General features: G+C 55.4%; 14 protein-coding genes across 14 annotated transcripts; 6 read left to right on the top strand and 8 right to left on the bottom strand.

The window, feature by feature from the left end:
• Positions 1 to 124: 124 nt before the first annotated feature.
• Malapachy_0272 (hypothetical protein) lies at positions 125 to 1,267 on the top strand (the record flags this gene model as incomplete). The annotated part of the gene is made up of 1 exon (XM_018134801.1): positions 125 to 1,267. The coding sequence occupies one exon, from the start codon at positions 125 to 127 to the stop codon at positions 1,265 to 1,267; it is 1,143 nt and encodes a 380-aa protein (XP_017991125.1).
• Positions 1,268 to 1,327: 60 nt separating this feature from the next.
• Positions 1,328 to 1,960, bottom strand: Malapachy_0193 (hypothetical protein; the record flags this gene model as incomplete). The annotated part of the gene is made up of 1 exon (XM_018134724.1): positions 1,328 to 1,960. One exon carries the CDS (start codon positions 1,958 to 1,960, stop codon positions 1,328 to 1,330), a length of 633 nt encoding a protein of 210 aa, XP_017991102.1.
• A 919-nt stretch (positions 1,961 to 2,879) lies between these two features.
• Positions 2,880 to 3,380, top strand: Malapachy_0239 (rf-1 domain-containing protein; the record flags this gene model as incomplete). The annotated part of the gene is made up of 1 exon (XM_018134769.1): positions 2,880 to 3,380. The coding sequence occupies one exon, from the start codon at positions 2,880 to 2,882 to the stop codon at positions 3,378 to 3,380; it is 501 nt and encodes a 166-aa protein (XP_017991105.1).
• A 231-nt stretch (positions 3,381 to 3,611) lies between these two features.
• Positions 3,612 to 6,182, top strand: Malapachy_0263 (fork head transcription factor fhl1; the record flags this gene model as incomplete). The annotated part of the gene is made up of 1 exon (XM_018134792.1): positions 3,612 to 6,182. The coding sequence occupies one exon, from the start codon at positions 3,612 to 3,614 to the stop codon at positions 6,180 to 6,182; it is 2,571 nt and encodes an 856-aa protein (XP_017991014.1).
• Positions 6,183 to 6,291: 109 nt separating this feature from the next.
• Malapachy_0256 (hypothetical protein) lies at positions 6,292 to 6,749 on the bottom strand (the record flags this gene model as incomplete). The annotated part of the gene is made up of 3 exons (XM_018134785.1): positions 6,292 to 6,495; positions 6,525 to 6,612; positions 6,646 to 6,749. 3 exons carry the CDS (start codon positions 6,747 to 6,749, stop codon positions 6,292 to 6,294), a joined length of 396 nt encoding a protein of 131 aa, XP_017990966.1.
• A 457-nt stretch (positions 6,750 to 7,206) lies between these two features.
• Malapachy_0194 (40s ribosomal protein s1) lies at positions 7,207 to 8,072 on the bottom strand (the record flags this gene model as incomplete). Its single annotated transcript, XM_018134725.1, has 3 exons — positions 7,207 to 7,829; positions 7,864 to 8,025; positions 8,069 to 8,072. The coding sequence occupies 3 exons, from the start codon at positions 8,070 to 8,072 to the stop codon at positions 7,207 to 7,209; spliced, it is 789 nt and encodes a 262-aa protein (XP_017991114.1).
• Positions 8,073 to 8,203: 131 nt separating this feature from the next.
• On the bottom strand, positions 8,204 to 10,089 carry Malapachy_0244 (snf5-domain-containing protein; the record flags this gene model as incomplete). Its single annotated transcript, XM_018134773.1, has 2 exons — positions 8,204 to 8,249; positions 8,297 to 10,089. 2 exons carry the CDS (start codon positions 10,087 to 10,089, stop codon positions 8,204 to 8,206), a joined length of 1,839 nt encoding a protein of 612 aa, XP_017991001.1.
• Positions 10,090 to 10,464: 375 nt separating this feature from the next.
• Malapachy_0203 (serine arginine-rich splicing factor 4) lies at positions 10,465 to 11,543 on the bottom strand (the record flags this gene model as incomplete). The annotated part of the gene is made up of 3 exons (XM_018134734.1): positions 10,465 to 11,298; positions 11,334 to 11,414; positions 11,454 to 11,543. The coding sequence occupies 3 exons, from the start codon at positions 11,541 to 11,543 to the stop codon at positions 10,465 to 10,467; spliced, it is 1,005 nt and encodes a 334-aa protein (XP_017991176.1).
• Positions 11,544 to 12,018: 475 nt separating this feature from the next.
• On the top strand, positions 12,019 to 13,584 carry Malapachy_0269 (hypothetical protein; the record flags this gene model as incomplete). The annotated part of the gene is made up of 1 exon (XM_018134798.1): positions 12,019 to 13,584. The coding sequence occupies one exon, from the start codon at positions 12,019 to 12,021 to the stop codon at positions 13,582 to 13,584; it is 1,566 nt and encodes a 521-aa protein (XP_017990945.1).
• A 793-nt stretch (positions 13,585 to 14,377) lies between these two features.
• Positions 14,378 to 15,943, top strand: Malapachy_0224 (threonine synthase; the record flags this gene model as incomplete). Its single annotated transcript, XM_018134755.1, has 1 exon — positions 14,378 to 15,943. The coding sequence occupies one exon, from the start codon at positions 14,378 to 14,380 to the stop codon at positions 15,941 to 15,943; it is 1,566 nt and encodes a 521-aa protein (XP_017991012.1).
• A 76-nt stretch (positions 15,944 to 16,019) lies between these two features.
• On the bottom strand, positions 16,020 to 17,503 carry Malapachy_0246 (wd40 repeat-like protein; the record flags this gene model as incomplete). Its single annotated transcript, XM_018134775.1, has 2 exons — positions 16,020 to 16,742; positions 16,769 to 17,503. 2 exons carry the CDS (start codon positions 17,501 to 17,503, stop codon positions 16,020 to 16,022), a joined length of 1,458 nt encoding a protein of 485 aa, XP_017990999.1.
• Positions 17,504 to 17,596: 93 nt separating this feature from the next.
• Malapachy_0198 (atp binding protein) lies at positions 17,597 to 18,587 on the bottom strand (the record flags this gene model as incomplete). Its single annotated transcript, XM_018134729.1, has 2 exons — positions 17,597 to 18,507; positions 18,536 to 18,587. 2 exons carry the CDS (start codon positions 18,585 to 18,587, stop codon positions 17,597 to 17,599), a joined length of 963 nt encoding a protein of 320 aa, XP_017991060.1.
• A 105-nt stretch (positions 18,588 to 18,692) lies between these two features.
• On the top strand, positions 18,693 to 19,351 carry Malapachy_0233 (hypothetical protein; the record flags this gene model as incomplete). The annotated part of the gene is made up of 2 exons (XM_018134763.1): positions 18,693 to 19,182; positions 19,209 to 19,351. 2 exons carry the CDS (start codon positions 18,693 to 18,695, stop codon positions 19,349 to 19,351), a joined length of 633 nt encoding a protein of 210 aa, XP_017991110.1.
• Positions 19,352 to 19,364: 13 nt separating this feature from the next.
• On the bottom strand, positions 19,365 to 20,164 carry Malapachy_0206 (hypothetical protein; the record flags this gene model as incomplete). The annotated part of the gene is made up of 2 exons (XM_018134737.1): positions 19,365 to 19,475; positions 19,511 to 20,164. The coding sequence occupies 2 exons, from the start codon at positions 20,162 to 20,164 to the stop codon at positions 19,365 to 19,367; spliced, it is 765 nt and encodes a 254-aa protein (XP_017991173.1).
• Positions 20,165 to 20,558: the final 394 nt, after the last annotated feature.

The raw sequence follows: 20,558 nt of genomic DNA, 5'->3' as shown, positions 1-20,558 counted from the left end.
CTGGGCGCGAGGAGTTACTGGGACTTACTTCCCCGCCAAGGGTGGGCTGGGTGGCTGGGTGGCCGACAGCCAGTGTCAATTTGGCGCCGCTCCACTGCCTCTCCGCGTGTTTTTCTGAGCCAACATGCTGCAGGTCGATTCAGGCGTATCGTCGTATGCGCCATCTGTGCAGAGTACCAGCCATCTTACGCAGGCATCGTCTGTGGATCTACCTAACCGACCGTCCCTATATATCCGCCGCACTGATATAAGTGAATCATTGCAAGCGTATGAACGCCTCCTTAACGCCTCCAAGACGTATACCTCGGCTATGCTAGCCATGTCGAAGGCCTCTTCCGAAATGGCTGAAGCACTGGAAGACTGCTCACGGTTGAAAGGGGCCCATATTAGTGGCCCCGCTTTCCAGGCGGCCTGTGGATTGCACTACTTGAAGTCGAATTACGAACAAGTGTTATGCGATACGTTTTGGAAAGAGTTCTCTATCCCTCTTCTGAGCCAACTTGATGTATATCGCAACTCCGTCCGAGATCGTCAGATTGCGCATGAAAAGGCTATTGAGGACCAAAGCCGCATCCTGAAAGAAATTGAAATTAAGTACCAGAAAGAAGGCCGCAAAAAAAGGCGGGACTTGAATTCGTTCCGCTCGATGCTGTCTGAACTACAAGAGAAAGTGAACGAACTCGAAGAGATCAAAGCCCAACACTATACGGAAGCCCTTGAAAATGAAGAACAAACGTGGGATTTCCTTGCGTCGAAGGTCATGTTGCTCGTGCGTGCACAGGTCGACATTGCCGATCGTTTATCCGCCAAAGGCATCAATGATCCTATTTTAGAATCATATATGGCTGCCATCCCTGATCCATTTCAATCCTATGGACCTGAAAAACGGGAGGGCGAGCTTTTTTCTATCTTGCAGCCTCCGCAAAACACAGAGCGTACCTCTGACATGAATGCTGACGCCACGCTAACGATGTCTCCAAAGCCGCTGCCCGAGTCCTCGAGGGCGGGCAGCACAAACTCTGACTATGCCAACATGTCTTCCGAGGCCAATTCTTCTGGCCCGGACGATAAAAGCGACCGAACTTCATTGTTTCCACCAGCATCCCAAGATGAGTATGGCGAGCACGACACGTCCACCGATACTCTGAGCGCTCGTGTGTTGCAGTCCAAAGCTACGTATCAATCCTTGTTTGGCTATGATGAAGACAATACTATGGTACAGAATCAAGACACGACAGGCAGTCCTACGACACCCACTGCCCCCTAATGCTACTTGGAATGAAGACTCCAATTTGATACCCCCTACTTTGTTTGATCCACCATCTATCTACAGGCCTGCCTGTGCTATATATTCTTGATAGGTCAAAGTAGCTTGATGACTTCGGTACCGGGACACTTCTAAGCTGGTTCGCATAGTATCGTCGATAGAGCCACGCCAGCCAGCTTTTTGAATGGCATGGTCAATCGTTTCTTTCTTTGACCAGCCCTGAGCGGGCGCGACTTCTGGCAAGAACGTCGCTGTAAGTACTTTGGGCATAGTATGTCCGTGAGTATGATCCTGCACCGGGTTCTTTAGGTGAATATAGATCCCATGGACACCTATGTCCCAATCTTCCCAATGCCGGCAAGGTTCCATGGGTGTTAAATAGCTGACAGAGCATTCCAATTGAGGTAGTTCGGCCGCTTGAATCGGGTGGAATCGTGGATCATGCATACCAGCACGGATAGCATACTCTTTCAATCCGTCTGGAAGTACCTGTGGGGAAAAGGTTCCAATACAGCCACGCAGCTGATGGTCTTTCTCTGGCTGAGGCCGTATGTACCATGATACAAAGACTGGTGCCTCCTTCCCAGTCCCTGGTACATCTGGAGTGTATACAGGCGCTTTCCCACACGCCTTATGCAAAGCAGAAAAGCAGTAAGCGCAATGTGCTTTTGTCGCTTGAATCTCTTCTGGCATCGTGTTTCCTCGTGAGTTGCTTCGTGTGAGTGGTCCGTGACCTTTCTGTTGCGCTCAGACCTTACGCACGTGATGTTAGCTACCTTGGTGTAGGCTTCTTTTACTGACCCTACCATGTTGAGACGCAGCGTGCTTACATTGTCTAGACAACCAGGGTGTTGGCGCCGATGGAAGTCCACATTGAGGTACCTACCATCCGATCCATCAGCTACACGCGAGGTGCCCACCCCGCTTCTATTTGTTGCTGCGCCTTCCTGGACGGGTGAAGCCTCTGCGGATAGGTAGGTGTCTTACTTGGCTCACTGGCAGGCAATTTGCACCGATGATTGAGCATATGACCAAACAAGGCTTCTCTGCTCTAGTCCTGGATTTGGATCCTGAAAATGTGCCTCACAATGATCCAGCAGGGGTCATGGAGTGCATGGAAGAGGAGCTAAGCCAAACATTGCGGCATCCCCCCCGCGAAGTAGGGCCTTCTCCTTTCCCTCCTGCAATGATCACACGGGGTGCTGTATGTGCTATTGCTGAGCAGTATGCATCGTCGCATCCTCTCACGGCCCTGCAGTTGATTGATCCCCCACTGTCGATGCAGAGGGCGACAGAACGATACCCCAGTCTGTTCGGCTCCTCTGCTCTTCCTGAGTTTGACTTTGAGGCGCATTTCCCTGTACGCGTAGTATGGACTCAGGAAGAGCTCCAGTGGCAGACACAGCACCAAGTGCCATGGTTCGAGGTGCATCGCATTGAGCATCAGCGGGAGGATGCAGCGGACGAAAGCCTAGATCGATACGAGTGGGAGACCCTCGAGAACGGAGCTGAAGAAACCATTCGTTGGCTTGAAGAAGAAGCTGGCATGTACGTTTTATGTGTGGCATACTTATCCCCAGCTAGAGTCTTGGACGACACAATTTCTCTCGACATGGCTGATGACAGTGCTGAGAGTGTGTCTTCTTGCCCATCTACAGACGAACATGTAGAGCCAGGCACCGTGCCAACTTGGTTCCAGCAGGGAAGGTATGCGTTTGCTCGTGATGGCTCCAAGAAAAAGCCGATTGAACTCGACGAGTCAGATCTTCGTGAGCGATTTATCCGTGGATCAGGCCCGGGTGGCCAAGCTATTAACAAGTTATCTACCAATGTCGAGCTCACACACCTACCTACCGGTACACGTATTACATGTCAGGCTACACGTAGCCGCGCACAGAATCGAGAGATTGCGCGGCGGCAAATGAGCCAGCGTTTGGAATGGCTTATCAAAAAAGCATGGGCGCCTTCTAGTACCAAGTCAACCTCTCGTGCACTAGCGCCTAGTGTCGTGCAATCCAAATGGGATAAGGAGCGGAAAAAGAAACAAAACAAACGTAAGAAGCAAAAGCGACGCGCACACCAAGAGGAGGCGCCCTCCACGCCTTCGTCTTGATGCACGCGTCGCGACGCGTCTGTAGGTGGATTGACAGGTGCATAATTCCACATCATAAATACACGGATGTGCGTCATTCCCATAAGAAAAGTGGACCAAGCCTCGTCGCGTCTCCTGGACCGTGGGCGCATCACGAATCCGGTGTGTGGCAGGGCCCTCCCCCTTGTGCGCGTCTTCGTAGCCTTCACTCTTTCGTGGATCGAGTAGCTGGCTGCGGCGCTTTGACTTGCGATGTCTGTGTCAGGCTCCGCCCCACCGCCGAAGCTTGGCATCACATCGCCTTCGTCGCGGAGCAGCAGTATTGCGGTTTTGGACCCACGCGAGAAGGAGGGAAGCGTGACGACCAGCCAAGAAGCAAATGCGCATGCCTCAACATCTCAGCATGGACTTGATGCATCAGCCGGTGCGGACCAGCCCATGTCGGATGGCCCGATCCGTGCCTATGCCAAGTTGGAATTTCCCGGTTTCTCCTACTACATTCAAACCTTAGAAGTGACCATTGGCCGTCGTCCCCAAGCTCCCACCCATGCAATGCCGTCGTGGAATACCAAGAAGGATGTGGACGTTGACCTTGGACCTCTCAAATCTATATCACGTTTGCACGCGCGCATCTTTTACTCTGTGCAGCCCGAGTATTACCGGGCTAACATGCGACTCACCCCCGGCTTGCCTTCGCTGCCCTCCTCGAACGATCCATCAAAACAAGACAGTGTACCGAGCCACACTTCATCCTCCGGCGCACAGGATACCACAACAAGTGCGAAAGAGGAAGGCCGTTTCATGCTCGAAGTGCTTGGACGCAATGGTGCATTTGTCGATGATGTTTGGGTGAGCATGAATGGAGTTGTGCCTCTGGGACGGCGGACAAAGATTCAGATTGCAGAGCGTGTATTTTACTTTGTCTTACCGCCGCCACCCTCCGTGTCTACCGGTGAGGAGGGACTCGACTCCGAGGAGGAAGTGTCTGTTGCGTCGTCGTCCGAACTGTCAGAGCCTGACATGGAGATCCCTGAGGCGACCAAGACACCTGCCCCCAAGTTTGTTTTGAAACCGCGTGTCAAATTGACAAAGAGCCCTATGAAACGCTCCCATTCTGAAACGGCCTCTACCGCTTCCCCGGCGGATGGCCCACCAGAGAGTGTGTCGGATGCCAAGCGTCGTCGAGCTAATGAGGCACAAGATGCGGGAACGTCTACGGGCAGTAAGGCAAAGTCCAAGGGCGGGAAGGGCGCAAGCAAATCCATCAAGCCTGAATCTAACGATGCTGTTCAAGAGCTGGGCTCTGAGGATGATGACACGCCTATGGCGGAGAGTGCCACCAGCTCCAATGGGTCATTGTCCACCCTCGCCGTGGCTGCCAATGTGATGGGATCTATGCCCGCTTTCCAGAAGCCTGACTTGTCGAATGTGCAGCTCATTACCAATGCGCTTTCGTCCGAGTCTTGTGCCAAGAAGGGACACAAGTTTACTTTGCAAGAAGTGTATGAATGGCTGCAAAATACCTACCCATGGTTCAGTCAGAATGGTCGTAAGACAGGACGTGATTGGCAAAGCTCGATTCGGCATACGATCGGCACGAGTCGTGAGTTTTGCAAGATTCCTCGGCGTCCCGACGAGCCTGGCAAAGGTATTTTCTATACGTTGAGCACCAGCGACTTGGCCAAGTCGCAGGAAGCGTCGAAATATGATTCCACATCGGCCAAGGCGGCCGACGATACCTCCGTTTCCCTCCAAGACACGAAGCGTGTTGGAAGTGCTAACGTTGCTATGAGTGCGAGTACGCCCGTTGTCCCGGCGTCCTTGTCGAAACCAGCCACTTCGTCTTCGACCACATCAGCGACCCCTGCGGCACCTGAGGCCAAACCTGCCATGCCTCGTATTCCCCTTGTGGTGGGCATTCCACCGAACGCTGAGCGGCAGCAAGCGGCTGCCAAAGGGAAAGGCACCCCAGGCTCGATCGAGTCCCTATTGGAAACTCCTCCCATTGCCCATCATCAAGGCAAACTTTATCTTAGCCCTACTGTCTTTGGCCACCTAACCAGCGATCAATTGAAGCACATTGAGGGTTTGGGCGCTCAACAAGCCTTACAGGTGCTACAAACGTATCTTGTCACGCACCTCAAAGAGAAGCTCAAAAAGACTGCTACGTCCAAAGGGCCTGGACCCACGGCTTCGTCGGAGACGAAGGCGACCGCCGCCGTGGCAGCAGCAGCAGCAGCAACGAGTAGTGTTGTACCGCCTTTGAGCACCACACCTTCGTCAAGCACCAGCAGTGCATCCACTTTGGGAACCACGCCTAAACCTCCCGTGCTTTCTTCATCCTCTCTTTCGGCCTACGATCAACGGCTGGAAGCGCCTACAGTGCCTCGCATACCTGTTACATTGCCTAGCGATACTGCATCCAATTCCATGTCATCGCAGTCAGCGCCCAAGGTGACGTCATCGTCCTCTACGGCGCCTGAGGCACGAACGGCGTCGCCCTCTGTTCCAAGTATACCCCCCAATACCGCCTCCTCTTCTGCTGGTCCTGGCAAAGCAGCAGATAAGAGTGATGATCCACTCGCTGCCCTCTCTGCCTTAGCAGCGCACCCCGAAGCTGCAGGTCTCATTGCTTTGTTGAAGAAGCAGCAGGCTGGTGGAAGTGGTACTGTGAAGCTGACGCCAGGGCAGCTGGAGCTATTGCAATTGGCGAATCGACTTGCAATGCAGCGCAAGAAGAAGAAGGCAACAACATCAACCTCTCCTGTTCCACCTTCCCCTTCGTCCCAAGAGTCGAAACCCAAGCCATCGCCTTCGTCGTAACGCGCTCTTACCCACTGCCCGCATCCTTCCATGTGCCTTCGCATAGCGATTGGTAGGAATGAATGCTTTAGTATACAGTTCTACATGATAGGCGTTAATAATAGGCAGCCTAGCCACGGCGCATTTGGACACGCGTTCCTCGCTTTTGGCGCGCCTGCAACTTGGCCTGACGCTTACTGAGACCCGGCTCCGTGGTGGAGTCAGTTGCCTGCTTGGACGGTGCCGCGACTGCCGTACGATTCATACGTCGACCCCGTAGCACAAATGGCTCCAAAATCTTGGCATAAAAGAGATACAACGCATACATGGGGATCTAAGTGGGTCAGCTTCGTCACCACGAACCAAGGCAAACGTCCACCAGAAGTAGCGCGACAACAGCGCCGTTGTAATGTGCACAAACCATGTGATGTAAATCACGTCAAACATATAGCTATATTTGTTAGTATGATACATGGATACATACGCAGTCAGTCCTGCTTGTGACAAGTCCTCACCACGACGAGACATGGTCCAAAGCTGCATGCCCAAAGCTGCCGCCACGCCTTCCGACACGGCGTACAACGCCATCGTCCTCCAAGTCAATGTCGAACGCCAAAGCGAGCACGAGAGGAAGAAAATTGTGTTAGAGACCAAGAATCCATAGAACAACGTCTTCTTCGCCTGGTCGTTGCCTATAGCGACGCGCTTCTGAGCTCCTTTCGCCATGATGGTTTCTTGGACAGACGCCCAACAGAATGGCCACATGGCATATTTCCCGCTGAGGCAGCACCGTCTCGAAAGCGGCGGAGTAGACTGGCCACTCTATCCAAGCTACAACGGGCCAGCAACGAGCCTTCACCCACGACAAATACGCCAAAAGTGATATTTTATACTAAGTACGCACATAGCCCATACGGTCAGGTCATCGCTATAGGATGGGAAAAAGGCGACTTGCCGCATACAACAGACATGCATACTCCGTCATGAAAAGAGACGTCGAATAGCAAACCAGCGCTAGTTTGCTATACAAAGCACCTCTTCCTTTTTAGACCGAAGCCTGGGGCTCGGGCTCCTTGAACTCGCCGCTCTTGATCTTGGTACCAACGTCCTCAGCACCAACGACAGCAGCACCACCGTGCAGCTCGTAGAGCTTGCCGACGTCGAACTTGGGGCGCTTGAGCACCTTGACCTTGCGAATGTACACATCCTTCAGGGGGTAGATGCCCTGAGTGCTCTTCTCAATCTCGCGGCCCATAACCTCAGGGATGAGCTTGGCCACGAATTCACGCAGGTCGCACGACGACGACTCACGCTGGATCACCTCGAACATCTTCTTGCGGATAGCACGGATCTGCGACGACTTGGCGTAGGTGGTCTTCTTCACCTGGTTGGCACGGCGGCGGGTGAAGCCGATGGCAAACACACGGAGGAGGTAGCCGTCGGTGGTCTTCACGTCCTGGTGGGCCTCAATCAGAGACTGCCACTTGCGCACAAGCGAGCGGACCTTGTCCTGAGTGAAGTCCATACCGAAGAAGTTGGTGAGACAGTTGCGGCCCTGCACCTCATCCACACGCAGGCGGAACTTGCGGAAAGCCTGCTCGTCGTCCTTGTTCAGGTCAGCAAGCGACTGCTCCAGGATACGTCCCTTGAGCGAGTCCGCGGCGTTCTCTGTTGATGTTAGGTCATGCCAAAGGATACATACTCAGACCCTGCGAGCGGTTGACAATCGTCTTACCGACGTTGCGGTTCTCGAAGAAGACCGGAGCCTTGATGTCGTACCACTCCTTACGGGTAAAGGGGTCGACGACACGCTTCTTATTACCCTTACCCTTCGAGAGTTTCTTGTTCTTGCCGACAGCTGTTACTGTGTTAGTATTCAAGCTCCTCAACGGCATGGCTCTACGCACCCATAGTGAACAAGTATGGACAGAGAGTACGGTCGCAGCGGCGTGCCCACCCTTGAAACAAGGAAGCGCTGTGGACCCACACGTGATTTACATGAGAACTTCTTAAAGCTACATTTCACGTGACTAGCCACGTGGCTATCGACGCGATCGTCCGACGCGCTGCGCGTCGCGGCGGTTACGGCTGATGAGCTGTTAGGCACGCGTTCCTGGGCGCAGTATGATACGTACCGACTAGCTCGGAGTTGAGCTTCTTCCATCTTTTCCAGTTCTGCATCACTTAGATATTCCAGTAATGGACCGAAATCTGATGCTTCAGTAAAGTCACGCCATACACCTTCGAGTGGACGAGGGCCTAGGGCTAGTAGATCTCGTAGCGTTGCCAATGCCTGTTGACGTCGTATCGGTAGTGGTAAAGAGGCATCTGGCACCACAAAAGGCACCGACATAGAGGCATCTGTGATGGTCAGACCACCGGCTGCCATGCGCCGACTGCGGGTATGTGGTGGTGCAGACTCTGCTCGTATAAGAGCGCTCACATCGTCAGCCTCAACAGCGCGTATGGCCGCTTCCATAGCTTGTCGGTGTTGGGCCGCTTCGTCTTCCTCCCTCTCTTCAGGCAGATCCAAGTCCATTCCTGCTTCAATGCGCTGCTGCTGCTGCTCCATCTTGTTGATGGCCACCAGCTCGTCCATCGTGCATTTGTAAATCTTTCCGCTTCCAAACAAACCCAAATCTTGGGCGGCGCGACGGTGATGAAGGAGCTGCTCGCGGATGGCATGCGAAATCAGGACCCCACTTTCAAGTGGCAAGCCCAGGTCACGTAGAAGGGTCTTGGAGAACGCCTCTGGGGTGAGAGAGGATCCCAAATCCCATTCCAACCGATCCCGTAGCATATGCCGTGATAGCTGTACTTCGTATTCCACAATGACACGGATATCGTCTTCAGCATCAATACTGGCCAGTCGTGCATGAATCTGGGCTTTTTCCTGCTCCTTAGGATCTTGTTCTTCTTTCGACTTGGATGTCTGTGTCTCTGGTGGAGACGGGGTGGTCCTTGCTAGCACCACAGGTGTCGATTCTGCAAATGGCGTGATAGGTGTTGCCACTGCAGGCGGTGTACCCGCTGTTGGCGTGGAAGGTGCAACGGGTTTTGATGCCTCGAGGGGGTATTTACGTGGCCGTCCTCGTTTCCGAGGCAACGACGTTCCATTGGCATCGACATTACCCGTGGCTTGAGTTTGGGCCATGGCCATACGGCGTTTCTGTGCTTCGACTTCTTGCCGCTTCCGTTCCAGCGAGGCCGATTTCATTTCAATAATACGGCTCAGCCCTTCACCATCGGCGTCGAGTACTGATTTCGCATCTGTGAGTTGCTGGACGATCGAGTTTTCGATTTGAGTGGCATACGGCTGTGTCGGCAAAGCCAGATCTTGCAGAAAGGTTTGGGCAAATTGATACGGTGTGACCAGCTGCTCGTTTAAATTCCACATGAATACGTCCTTTATTCGGTGCGTATCTGTATGAAATTCAATGCGAATCGGTACCAAAATCTCGGGGGTTTCCCCTTGCTGGTTTAGCTGTTGCTCCTTAAAGTATGCATGCTGTGTTCTGGTGGCTGGACGGACCACAAGTCGGTTGCTAGGGACGGGCAGGCCTAGCTGACTACCAGGCGGCGCTGATTCAGCCTGCGCCTCAACGTCTGTGGGATGTATGTCCTGTGATTCCGCCTGGCCACTTTCTGACTCTCCACGTGAGCGCTTACTGCGTTGGGCACTGTATTCTTCCTCTTCCGAGTCGACATACTCATCAGAATCATCCGTGTTATCGTCCTCGTAGTACAAGGACGCTCGATGACGCAAGGACGTGCTGGCCTCAAGTTCATGGCCCCCTGTATAAATCGGTTGCATCAGCGTTGTGGTGCCTGCCCGCATACGACTAGCATACGTGGAATATAGCGCTTGGCCTGGCGCAATCCGTACTTGAGGCCGTACAGGTGCTGCACTCGTACCAAGCACCCACATCCCATCCACGGCTTTTCCACGCGATGTGGCTGTTGGTATCTCCGTTGATGATCCTGCACGTCCCGTGCCTGTTACGCTAGACCCCATTTTGCTAGGGGTCGAGTCGTACGGGGAATACATCCTCGCCGATCGACGTACACGATCCATCGCGCGCGAAAAGGAGGGCAGCGCCGCGCTTCGATGCACGCACGCGTTGCACGACGTGGACGAACGCACGCCGTGCGCGCTTAATAAGCACGTGGCGCACGCTGTATATCTAGGCGCGCGCCGGTGGAGAGCGCTTTTTCCATTTCTCGTTCCAGGAAGCTTAGGCATTCATACAGACTACATAGAGAGAAAGAGAATGGCTTGCACAACGAGCGCGTTGCCCTATTATTACGGTTCCGTAGGCTCTGCCGTCTCCGCCTCCGGCGCCGGTGCAGGATCCGCCTCCTCCGTAGTGGGCTCAGCATGCTCGGCCACAGGTTCCGAGGCAGGTTCGTCCGCAGGCACAGGCGCAGCAGGCGCCTCCTCTTGGGGCGGTGGCGGCGGCACGTCACTGCCTTCCTCATTCACCGGTGCTGGAGGCGCATCGGTAGGTGCCTCAGGCTCCTCGCGAGGCGCATCGCGGCGGTTGTCACGGTAGCGGTTGTCACGGTAGCGGTCACTACGGTAACGGTCACCACGGTAGCGATCACCACGCGGCTCATCACGGTAGCGATCACCAGAACGGTAGTCATCGTAACGGTAACGACTGTCAGGGCTGCGCTCACGGCGGTCGACGTAGCCCTCATCGGCAGGTAGTGGTGGGGGAACTTCGCCATCCGGCTCAACACGCAAACGAACACCACGGAACTCCGTACCCTCAATGCGAGCAAGGGCACGCTCATAGTCGTCACGGTTGTCGAATTCCAGGGCACCCTCATCAGGATGAGCCGGGTTGATGTCCGAGAAGGTGACATGACCATGGTCGCGACCAATGTCCTTGAGATCCTGCCAACTCGTGCCTTCCGGCAGGTTGAAAATGATCAAACGGTACTGACCACGACGAGGTCCACGTGGTTGACGTGGGCCACGCTCATAGCCACCGCGTGGGCCGTAGCCATCGCGGTCGCGGTCACGGCCACGCGGTCCACGGCCGTAATCGTCCCGGTCGCGATCGCGACGCGCAGGCTGCTTGGCAGGCTGCACGATGATGCGGTCACCCATGAACATGGTACCATCAAAGTCCTAGATATGCGTGAGAAGAAGAAAAAAATACATACGCGCACAGCATAGTCCGCATCGCGAGCATCGCCAAATTCAACAAAGCCAAAACCGTTCAGAACACGGATATCGACAATGCGCTGGATGTGTAAGTCATGTCCTTGCAACGTAATACGTACACCGACGTTTCTAAAGAGGTCCGCGAGATCGTCACGCGTGGCGTTTGGTGCCAAACGGCCCACGTACAATCGAGTCGGCCCTTCAGACATGCTGGGGTTGGATGGAAGGCGATTCTCGTCTGCACGCCAGGGACGTGATGACAGGCCCTTCCATCACGTGACCATACAGGGACCACTGTCGTTCCAACTGGGCCTGTGTGCGCCGGACCGCGCTGGCTCTTCGGGTTTGAGGTGACGGACTATGTGGTAGAGTAGGTAGAGACTTTATACACGGCACACTAAGTGGCAGAGGCCAACGGTTGTGCATCGCCTACGCGACGCGTGTGGTGAGAAGGGGCGGGGCGTGCATCTCGTTGATGTTATTTTGTTTAGTCATCGACGAAGTGGCTCGTTCAGCGGCTCGCTTTTGGCTGTGTCTTCGTTCAACGCACGCCTACGCAAGCAGGACCCTCCTCTGTTTATTTGCTGCGGCTTGGCCCTAGGGACTTGACGACATTCCCCCCCTTCCCCCACATTCTCTTCCCTGAACGTATCGTGGTCCTTCTCTTTGATGCCACCGCGTTCCATGTCTACGCCTAGTGGGACAACGGCCTCGTCGCCTACTCGAGGGTCCGCTTCCCATGGCATTGTGCGTGAGCATGCGCCGACACGTATTGGCCTTTCTCACACGTCGCCAGACGGTTCTGCCATGCGGCCTTCCTCTTCGCATCGATCGAGTCTTTACTCGCCTCACGGACCTGTATCCCCCTCGCTTGTTTACGCAAATGAAATGCCGGACGATCCCAATGAAGTGTCGCAGCTTTCTCATCTATTCCCATCTAGCCTAGCACCTGCATGGAGTCCTGGCGGGCCTTCTTCGACGCGCTCTCCTGGCGCTCGTACTGATGACAACTCTCAGTACTTCCCTTCGATGCCGGTATCGGGACGCCAACGCACTGCCCCCGTTTCGCCATCAGCGTCGCGATCGTACCTCCCAACTGACTCGTCACGCAGCATGTATGATCGTCGGCCCAAGTCAGCCCATATCCTTACGCCGCCGCCTATGCCACGCTCACCCATCCTGCAAGACCAGCGACTGAGCCCTAGCCGTGGACGACCAAGGCCCTTGTCGGCACACATCCTGTCGCCTGGAATTGTTTCCTCCGCGCAAGCTGCACGTCGACGAACGCCCGATACAAACAACATCTTTGAGCGCGATATTGAACTTAATGGCACTCCGCATGCCTTGCGGCCGCAGGAAGCGATTGACTTGGCTGTGCCCTCTGTGCTCCATGACGCTGCGCATGCTATTGTGGGTGATTCTACCTTGGAAATCATTTCGCCCCGTAGTGAATCGACGCGGGCATCTTCGCCTCTTCGTCCCGGTGAAACTCTCAGTCGTGGGCTCTCGCATGATGGCAGTCATGTGGGGGGGCGCACACAGGGGGGTGGCTATGGACACCGTCGTCTGCGGTCGGATCATTCGAACATATACATGCCCACGAGTCCGTCTGTCTTATCGCAAGCCGGCTCACGTCGATCGATGCTTTTGTCTGCCTCACCTGGCTCCCAGTCGGAATCTCTCGCTCCGTCTATGAGCCCCAGTCTGAGTATTGATGGTGCCATCATACCCGATAACCAAGCGGCGACTGTGACACACAGCCTTGATGAGTTAGCTGATGTTATGGCTCATATCCAAACAGACAAAACTGCGATGCTCACACCAGGCTCATACACAGGGGCTGGCATACCCATGTCTTCGCCCATGTCGACAGCTGCGTCTTCCAGCTATTTTTCTTTGCAGCCTCACGCTGATGACAACCGCCACTCCAAGTTCCGTTACCAACTGCTGGATATGCCGGCTGGTGATCGCAGCGCGGATCGCTCTCACTCTGTGCCGCCACCACGCCCCGTCTCCTTTACCGCCGGCCTTCGTGGCTCTCGACACACGGTGCCTGCACCAGGGGCCGAAGACATGCCTGACGTGGCGGCGATGCCGCATTTGCAAGTACCTCAGGGCCAAGTTCCATTGCGGTCGACGTCGTCTCAGGTCAAGGAACGTAAGCGCCTCTCATGGATGTCGTACACGGATTTAGTGCATGATGTCGATGAACAGGTCACAGATTTCGACGCTAGTATGCGTCGTTCATAATTAGATACATGTATGGTCAATGAAGATGAAGGATATCTAACACTGTCTACATCCAGTTAGTGAAATAGGGGGTCGTCTTTGTAGGCTTGGTACGCTGGACGGTCTAGCGAGGCCCGACCCACTTTCTTGTCCCATTCGATGTGCTCGATCAGTTCGTCTGCGGTAAGTAGAGCTGGCCTACGTACCAAGTCCATTGAACTCCAGCTCAGGGCGGATGTACCCTAAAACGATGACACGCATTTCCTCGCCATAAAAGTCGTGCTGGAAATCGTGCATGATATGCACTTCGATCGTTTTCTTTTCGTTTTTGAAGTGCGGATTCCACCCCAGACTCATCACCATCGGGTGCACCTTGCTGTCGTTGCTTCGATACATGTCTTTTTCATGAACGCGCACCTGCGCCCACCCATAAAACACCCCAGTGCCATGCAGGCGGTGCGCTTGGTCATTGGCGTTGCAATCCATGACCGTGGGGTTTAAGTTCGCAGTGGCGCAGTTCAATTGCTTGCTTCCACGGCCAAAGCCATGCTCTACTTTCCCGCTCAGGTAGCATGGAAATGGAGCATCGACAGCATCAGGTCCACAGACGAGCGGCCGTGTCGACGCTGAAGGTTGCTTCGCCATGGTGGGTCCGAGCGCCGTTGTCCACGTCGTTGGATCGGCCGGCCGGCGTGTACGAAGCCTGACCCCACGTTGGCACGTGACAGTGTCGCTGGCTTGGGCGTGAGGGAGTGAGTCAAAAGCCTCGCAAGCGGCGCGCAGCGAGGCTAAGGTCGTGCATCGTCGTGCCAGCATGAAATACCTGAGTACTCGCGGTGGCGCTGAGCGCCTTACGTTTGAGGAAGCAGTCCTTCGTGGCCTTGCTCCGAATGGTGGTCTGTACGTTCCAGCGGAGATGCCGCAGCTGCCGGCAGATTGGCAGACGGCGTGGGCCGATCTCTCGTTCGTCGAGCTATCGTTCCGTGTGGTGTCCCTGTTTGTCCCGACGACCGAGGAGGAGGGCGGTATCCCATCGTCGGACTTGCGTGCGCTGATCGAGAAGAGCTACGCTACTTTCCGCCACGAGGATGTGACGCCGCTGCACCGTGTGTCGGAACACGAATGGTGCTTGGAACTGTGGCATGGCCCTACCTTCGCGTTCAAAGATGTGGCATTGCAGCTCCTTGGCAATTTGTTTGAATACTTCCTGGAGCGCCGTAACATGCGCGACACAACGACGCCCCATACGATCACGGTCGTGGGTGCAACGAGTGGTGATACTGGCAGTGCCGCGATTGCCGGCCTGCGCTCCAAGGCCAATGTCCATATCTTTATCCTGCACCCTCGAGGCCGTGTGTCGCCGATTCAGGAGGCGCAGATGACGACGATTCTGGACGAGAATGTACACAACCTCGCCGTGGAAGGCACGTTTGACGATTGCCAAGATATTGTCAAGGCGCTTTTCTCGGACAAGGCGTTCAACGATAAGCACCACCTCGGTGCGATCAACAGTATCAACTGGGCGCGCATTCTCTCGCAGATTGTGTACTACTTTGCTGCCTTCTTTGCGCTGCGTCGCAAGGCCCCGGAGGTCGACCCACACCAAGTGCAGTTTGTCGTGCCGACAGGCAACTTTGGCGACATCCTCGCTGGGTACTATGCCAAGCGTCTGGGTGTGCCGATGGCTGCGCTGGCCGTGGCTACGAACGAGAACGACATTCTGCAGCGCTTCTGGGCGACAGGTCGTTACGAGAAGCAGGCAGAGGCGGGCGATGTTCGCGCTACGCTGAGCCCGGCGATGGACATTCTTGTGTCGTCAAACTTTGAGCGATTGCTGTTCTACATTGCGAAAGAGACCTCAACAGCGGCCGACAAGGACGAGGATGCCGGTCGTCAGGTCTCCGAGTGGATGCAGGAGCTCAAGACGCAAGGTCGTATGGTGGTGTCGGACGCGCAGCTCGCGCTGGCACGCCGCGACTTTGTTTCCGAGCGTGTCTCGGATGCCGAGACGCGCGATACGATCCTGCGCTACTACCGCGCGGCGGACAACCGTGCGTCGTACCTTATTGACCCCCACACGGCTGTGGCCTTTGAGACGGCGAACCGTCTTGCGAATGGCCAGGCTGTGCCGCAAATCATTCTTTCAACAGCGCATCCAGCCAAGTTCTCGGAAGCGGTCGTCTCGTCCATCGCGAGCGACAGCAGCGAGAAGGAGGCGCTGGCATTCTTCCAGACGCAGGTCCTTCCGAAGGAAATGCATGGTCTCCTGGAAAAGGAACGTCGTGTGGTCGGCGTGGCGCCTGCAGAGGGTATGGACAAACTAGCTGGCTTGATCGAGAGTACAAAGGCGGTCATTGAGCGTGATGGCTTCTCGCACTAAGCAGAGCGCCATGTACGGATTGTCGCGTCGTCGCTCACTGATGCCAAGGTCGGGCCATAAGGCCCACGGCTCCATGTCACAGCATTGATTTCCGCACTGCGATGTTAGATCTCGTTCGTACATACTTGTAGTCATGCGCCCGTGGAAGGCATACACCCGTATACGCGAGCCCTGTGTCTGGATTCCGTGGCAGGTGCGCTACATCCCATAGGACGACATCGCCGGAATTGCAGCCCAGTGCAAGGAATCGGTCGTCATGCATCGCCAACCGCGCATAAAGCGTATTTTGTCGCTGCACGTCCATGTACATAGCCGAAGCTTCCCATGTCGGAAGAGGTCGATGCACATCGTCTGCATCCAATATATTGATACAGCCATCGGTACAAGCCGCATACACGCGATGTCGCGAGGCACTGACGGCCAGCGAGGATATACCATGCGAGCGCTTGTTCCATGGCCGTTCACAGGACGCATCCGCACTCGTGCTCACGACACGGTTGGTCGCACGAAGATCCCATGCGTGGACCATGGCATGATCACTACACGCACTTACCAGCTGACCATTCGGCACGTACGCCAAGGCTGTGACGCCGGCGGTATGCGCCTCCGCCTGCCGTCGGGAACGTCGGCGTGGACCATGTGCACGAGGCAGATGCAGTGCCGCCTCAGCCATGCGAAGGTCCCACACGTAGATCGAACCATCGCGGCCCCCACTTGTGACGATCGTCCCGTCGCTAAAGGGATCCCATGCCAACGCACGAGGACTGCCTTGATGCGCATCGTAGGCACGTACACAAATCTGATGTAAGTAGCGTCATCACATACCTCGTGCTGAAGATCCCACAGGGAGACTGTATAATCACTTCCGCCTAGCGCAATCACCCGATCATCAGGGCGCCACGCCATAGCAAACACCGAGCCATTGACAATGGCAGGCGACGTAGAGAGGATGGCATGGTCCTGCGACGTAGAAGGTGCCTGGGTATCGAGCACATGAACACGGCCTTCCTCGTCACCCACAGCCAGGTATTGGGGTATATCTCTCGAGGCACTGGCGCCATGCATATAGGCGGCACTCAACGGCGTCGCCATGCCATGCTCGACGCAGCCGGAGGGAAGATAAAAGCATCGGTCGTCGGAGGTCTGGAACGACGACAAGTAGGGTATCGTAGAAAAGGGCACAGACCTGCGATCACGACGAGACATCAGCGCCAGGGCAGAGCGACGAAGGGTTGGCCTAGGCGGCTTGGGTGTAGCTACCTCGTCACAACGACGCCGCTTGCATCCCAACGTAGGCGACGTCGGCCACGCGTGTTCCGACGTTGTGCTGCTCGGCGTATGCAGGGCACTCGATGGACTCGACCATGTATCGTGCGTAGGCGTCTCCAAGTACGGCGTCGAATCGTGAATGGACACCTGTGTCTGCCTCAACGTAGGTGGTGTCACAGGCGTCGGCGAAGCGCGCGGTAAGAAAAAGTGCGAGGCACGGCTTGGCGTCACCGTACCGCGTACAAGCCGCGGCGGAGGCGTTCGTGGTCGCGCAGGCGACATGGCCACCATCCTGCGCCGAGTCGTGCTGCGACGTCGTCAGATTCGACGCGCGCGTGTGAACGAGCCTGGCGCGTCGCGGTGCCACGTGGTCTTCTATGGGCCCTACAAACGCTTCTCCACGTCCGCCGCGGCAGGGATGCTCTCCATTGCGCCGTCCACCTCGACAGCCATGGCCGAGGCAACCGAGGCACGCGTCATCAATGCGTGGATACGCTCTGGAGTCACAGCTCCCTGTTCGCGGAGAATGCCAGAGACTAGGTAGCCTGTGAAAGTATCTCCAGCTCCTGTGGTGTTTACCACACGCTCAGCCTTGGTGGCTGGCACATCGACCCATGTACGTGAACCATCACAGAGCACACCGGCCGCCGAGCCTCGACTGCCAAACGTCACGACAATCCACTGGATCGAGGCAATCGCAGGGAGGGCCGCCAGGGCCTTCGCCGCCGAGGCCTCCACAGGCCGACCGCTAAGCGCCTCGTGCATATCCGCAGCCTCGCCCTCATTGACAATGAGTACGTCGATGCCTTCCCATGGGAAGGCACGCAGCTCATCTTGAGATAGCATAGGACTCGGGTTGAAGACTGCACGCACATGAGGGCGTGCGCTTGCATACGCCGCGTACGCCTTGGTCACCTCCAACGGAATTTCATTTTGTAGCACCACATATGTCTCTTCTTCTGTGCCGATCCATGCCGCTGGATCGTTCAAACTCGTCTCTTCCACGAAGTTGGCTCCCTTCAATAGCACAATCGAGTTCTCGCCATCTGACGTAGAGACCTGGATGAAGGCGCGGCCCGTAGGCACAGAGTCTGACACATGCACATGCGATGTATCGACATGGCGCTCTTTCAAGCAGTCAAGGGGCCATGTAGCCTCCTTGCCCACTGCCCCCAGCATCTTGACAGGGGCACCTGCAAGACCTAGCGCTGCAGCCACATTGGCTCCCTTGCCGCCCGGGCGGGACCACATGCCTGAGGAGCTCATAGTCTCGCCTGGACGCACAATATGTGGTACTAAGGGTTAGGACATGTAAGTACATACCTTGAAAGGTTTCATCGATATTAATGCTGCTTCGTACAAGGCATACGGGCATGATGAATGTCACAAAAGGACCCTGTCTGGTGGCGCTCAGCCGTGGCGGCGTGGAAGGATGTGGAGGCAGCGGCCAGCACTACATCAAAGGTACACAGACCCTACCATGTTTTCGTGTGTGGTGGCTGGGCGCTTGCCGCTGCCTCCGCCGCAGCAAATTGACGAAACCCATGCGGTGTTCCAGCTTGATGCAGCTGACCAAATCAATCACATCGTGGTCTTCATGACGGGCGAGCAGCCTTTTCCAGAAGGGTACGGAGCTACTGTGCATTTAATGTGGCCCAAGGACCCAGGATCGCAAGCCCCATCCCAATGGCAACTTCTGGGCTGCCTACAGAATACAAAACCATCTGCCATTTTCCGGATTCGTGATCCGAAACGCGAGGCGGCCGCAGTGCCAGGTATGACTCGCACAGCTACGTTGGGCATTAGCATTGAAGCATTGGCAGATGTGGAACGCCAAATGCAGAGTTTGACAGGCAATGCCCCCCCTGCTACATCTACACCTAACCAAGCTTCCCAGTCGTTAGCTCTGGCTGCGAAAACTAGCCCAGATTCGCTCTTGCAACAAGCCTCTGCGTTGGCTGCTCCGATTGGTACGTAGCGCGTACACTCACACCAGCGCAAAATGTATTTGACTACCTCTCTTCCTTTGCCCCAGACTCAGCGCCACAGGCTGTACCGCTTCTGCAGCGCTGGCTAGAGCAATTCCAGCGCAAGTTGCAATCGCAGGGCATTGAATATATACTCAAGTCTACCTCGTGAACGCTCACACGACTTAAAACTCAAAGGCACGGTCAAAGTCACGGTAAATAATGTCGCGCATGCCTGGCGCCATCAGCGGTGTGCCCTTCTCGTCAGCGCAGAGATAGCGATACGGCAGCTCGACCTAGATAGAGGTTAGTTCGTATTGTGCATACATACCGACTCGCCACGACCAAAGTCTAGGGTAGGACTATCGACAAACGATAGCGCACCGACACCATCTTCTGCCTTATCGGCCCCCGTTTGACCGTCCAATTCCTTCAACCCCAATCGCAAACCATCTTCCACCACACGCTTCGTAACACCCAGCGCGGTATCGGTCGACATCTGCACACTGCCAAGATGACGGCCTGGGAAGCCCAATTCACGGAGAGACGATGTACGGTCACGAGGTGGGTCATCACCAAGGATTCCGCCGAACAAAAAGTGCGTAAAGGTCTGAGCGGACTCGTGCGAAGCCTGGGCCGAAGAGGCGTGCAGCCCAGCATCACACACAGAGAGAGGCAGCGGTGCCTTGGGGTCGAGCAGACAAATTCGGTTCATGTCCCAGTTGCGTTCCTTCGCTAACGTAGTCACAGACTCGGCATGGAGCTCAAACTTGGCAGGCTTGGTCAGTGGATGCAGAGGTTGCGAAAACGCTTCTTGCAATGCGCCCAGCGATGCCTGGGAAAGCGCAGTGAAATGCACCGTAGAGCCTTCGCCTACATGGTAGAGCATGTGACGGTACTCAAGCAGCGCCCATGGCGGAAAATGAGCCGGCGCATCCGGTTCATCTTCTTCCATATGCTCGATAATGTACTCAGGCCGTGGCATTTTTTTGTATAGCGGGGTGGAGGGGACAGGTCAGGTGGAAGTGGGGCCAAGGCCGCATTTATTTTTTGTTCGCGGAACCGAGGCGCCTGCGATACTTCTTCGCTTTTGCCCCCCACGTATAGGTCTCAGCCTTGCTGAACGAATGTGAACTGTATTTCCGCCTTAGACTCTCATGTAAGAGAGTTGTGTGCCTTTTTCAGACGATGTCAGGATGAAACGACCCCGCCCGCTCCCTTATCCCGTGCTTGTACCATGCAAGTAGCGGCATTTACGCGGTATCAGGCTTGGTAGTGCTTGCCTGGCGAAGAGTGATGATAAGGTATTCCTTCGCTATCAGCCTTAGAATCCGTTCTATGATGGCTAATAGATAGTAGTCTACCTACAAACAACATAT

This window comes from Malassezia pachydermatis, assembly GCF_001278385.1.
Source record: "Malassezia pachydermatis strain CBS 1879 chromosome Unknown scaffold6, whole genome shotgun sequence".
NCBI classification, from domain to species: domain Eukaryota; kingdom Fungi; phylum Basidiomycota; class Malasseziomycetes; order Malasseziales; family Malasseziaceae; genus Malassezia; species Malassezia pachydermatis.
Note: the sequence above shows the minus strand (reverse complement) of the source record. Positions and strands in the feature narration are given on the sequence as shown.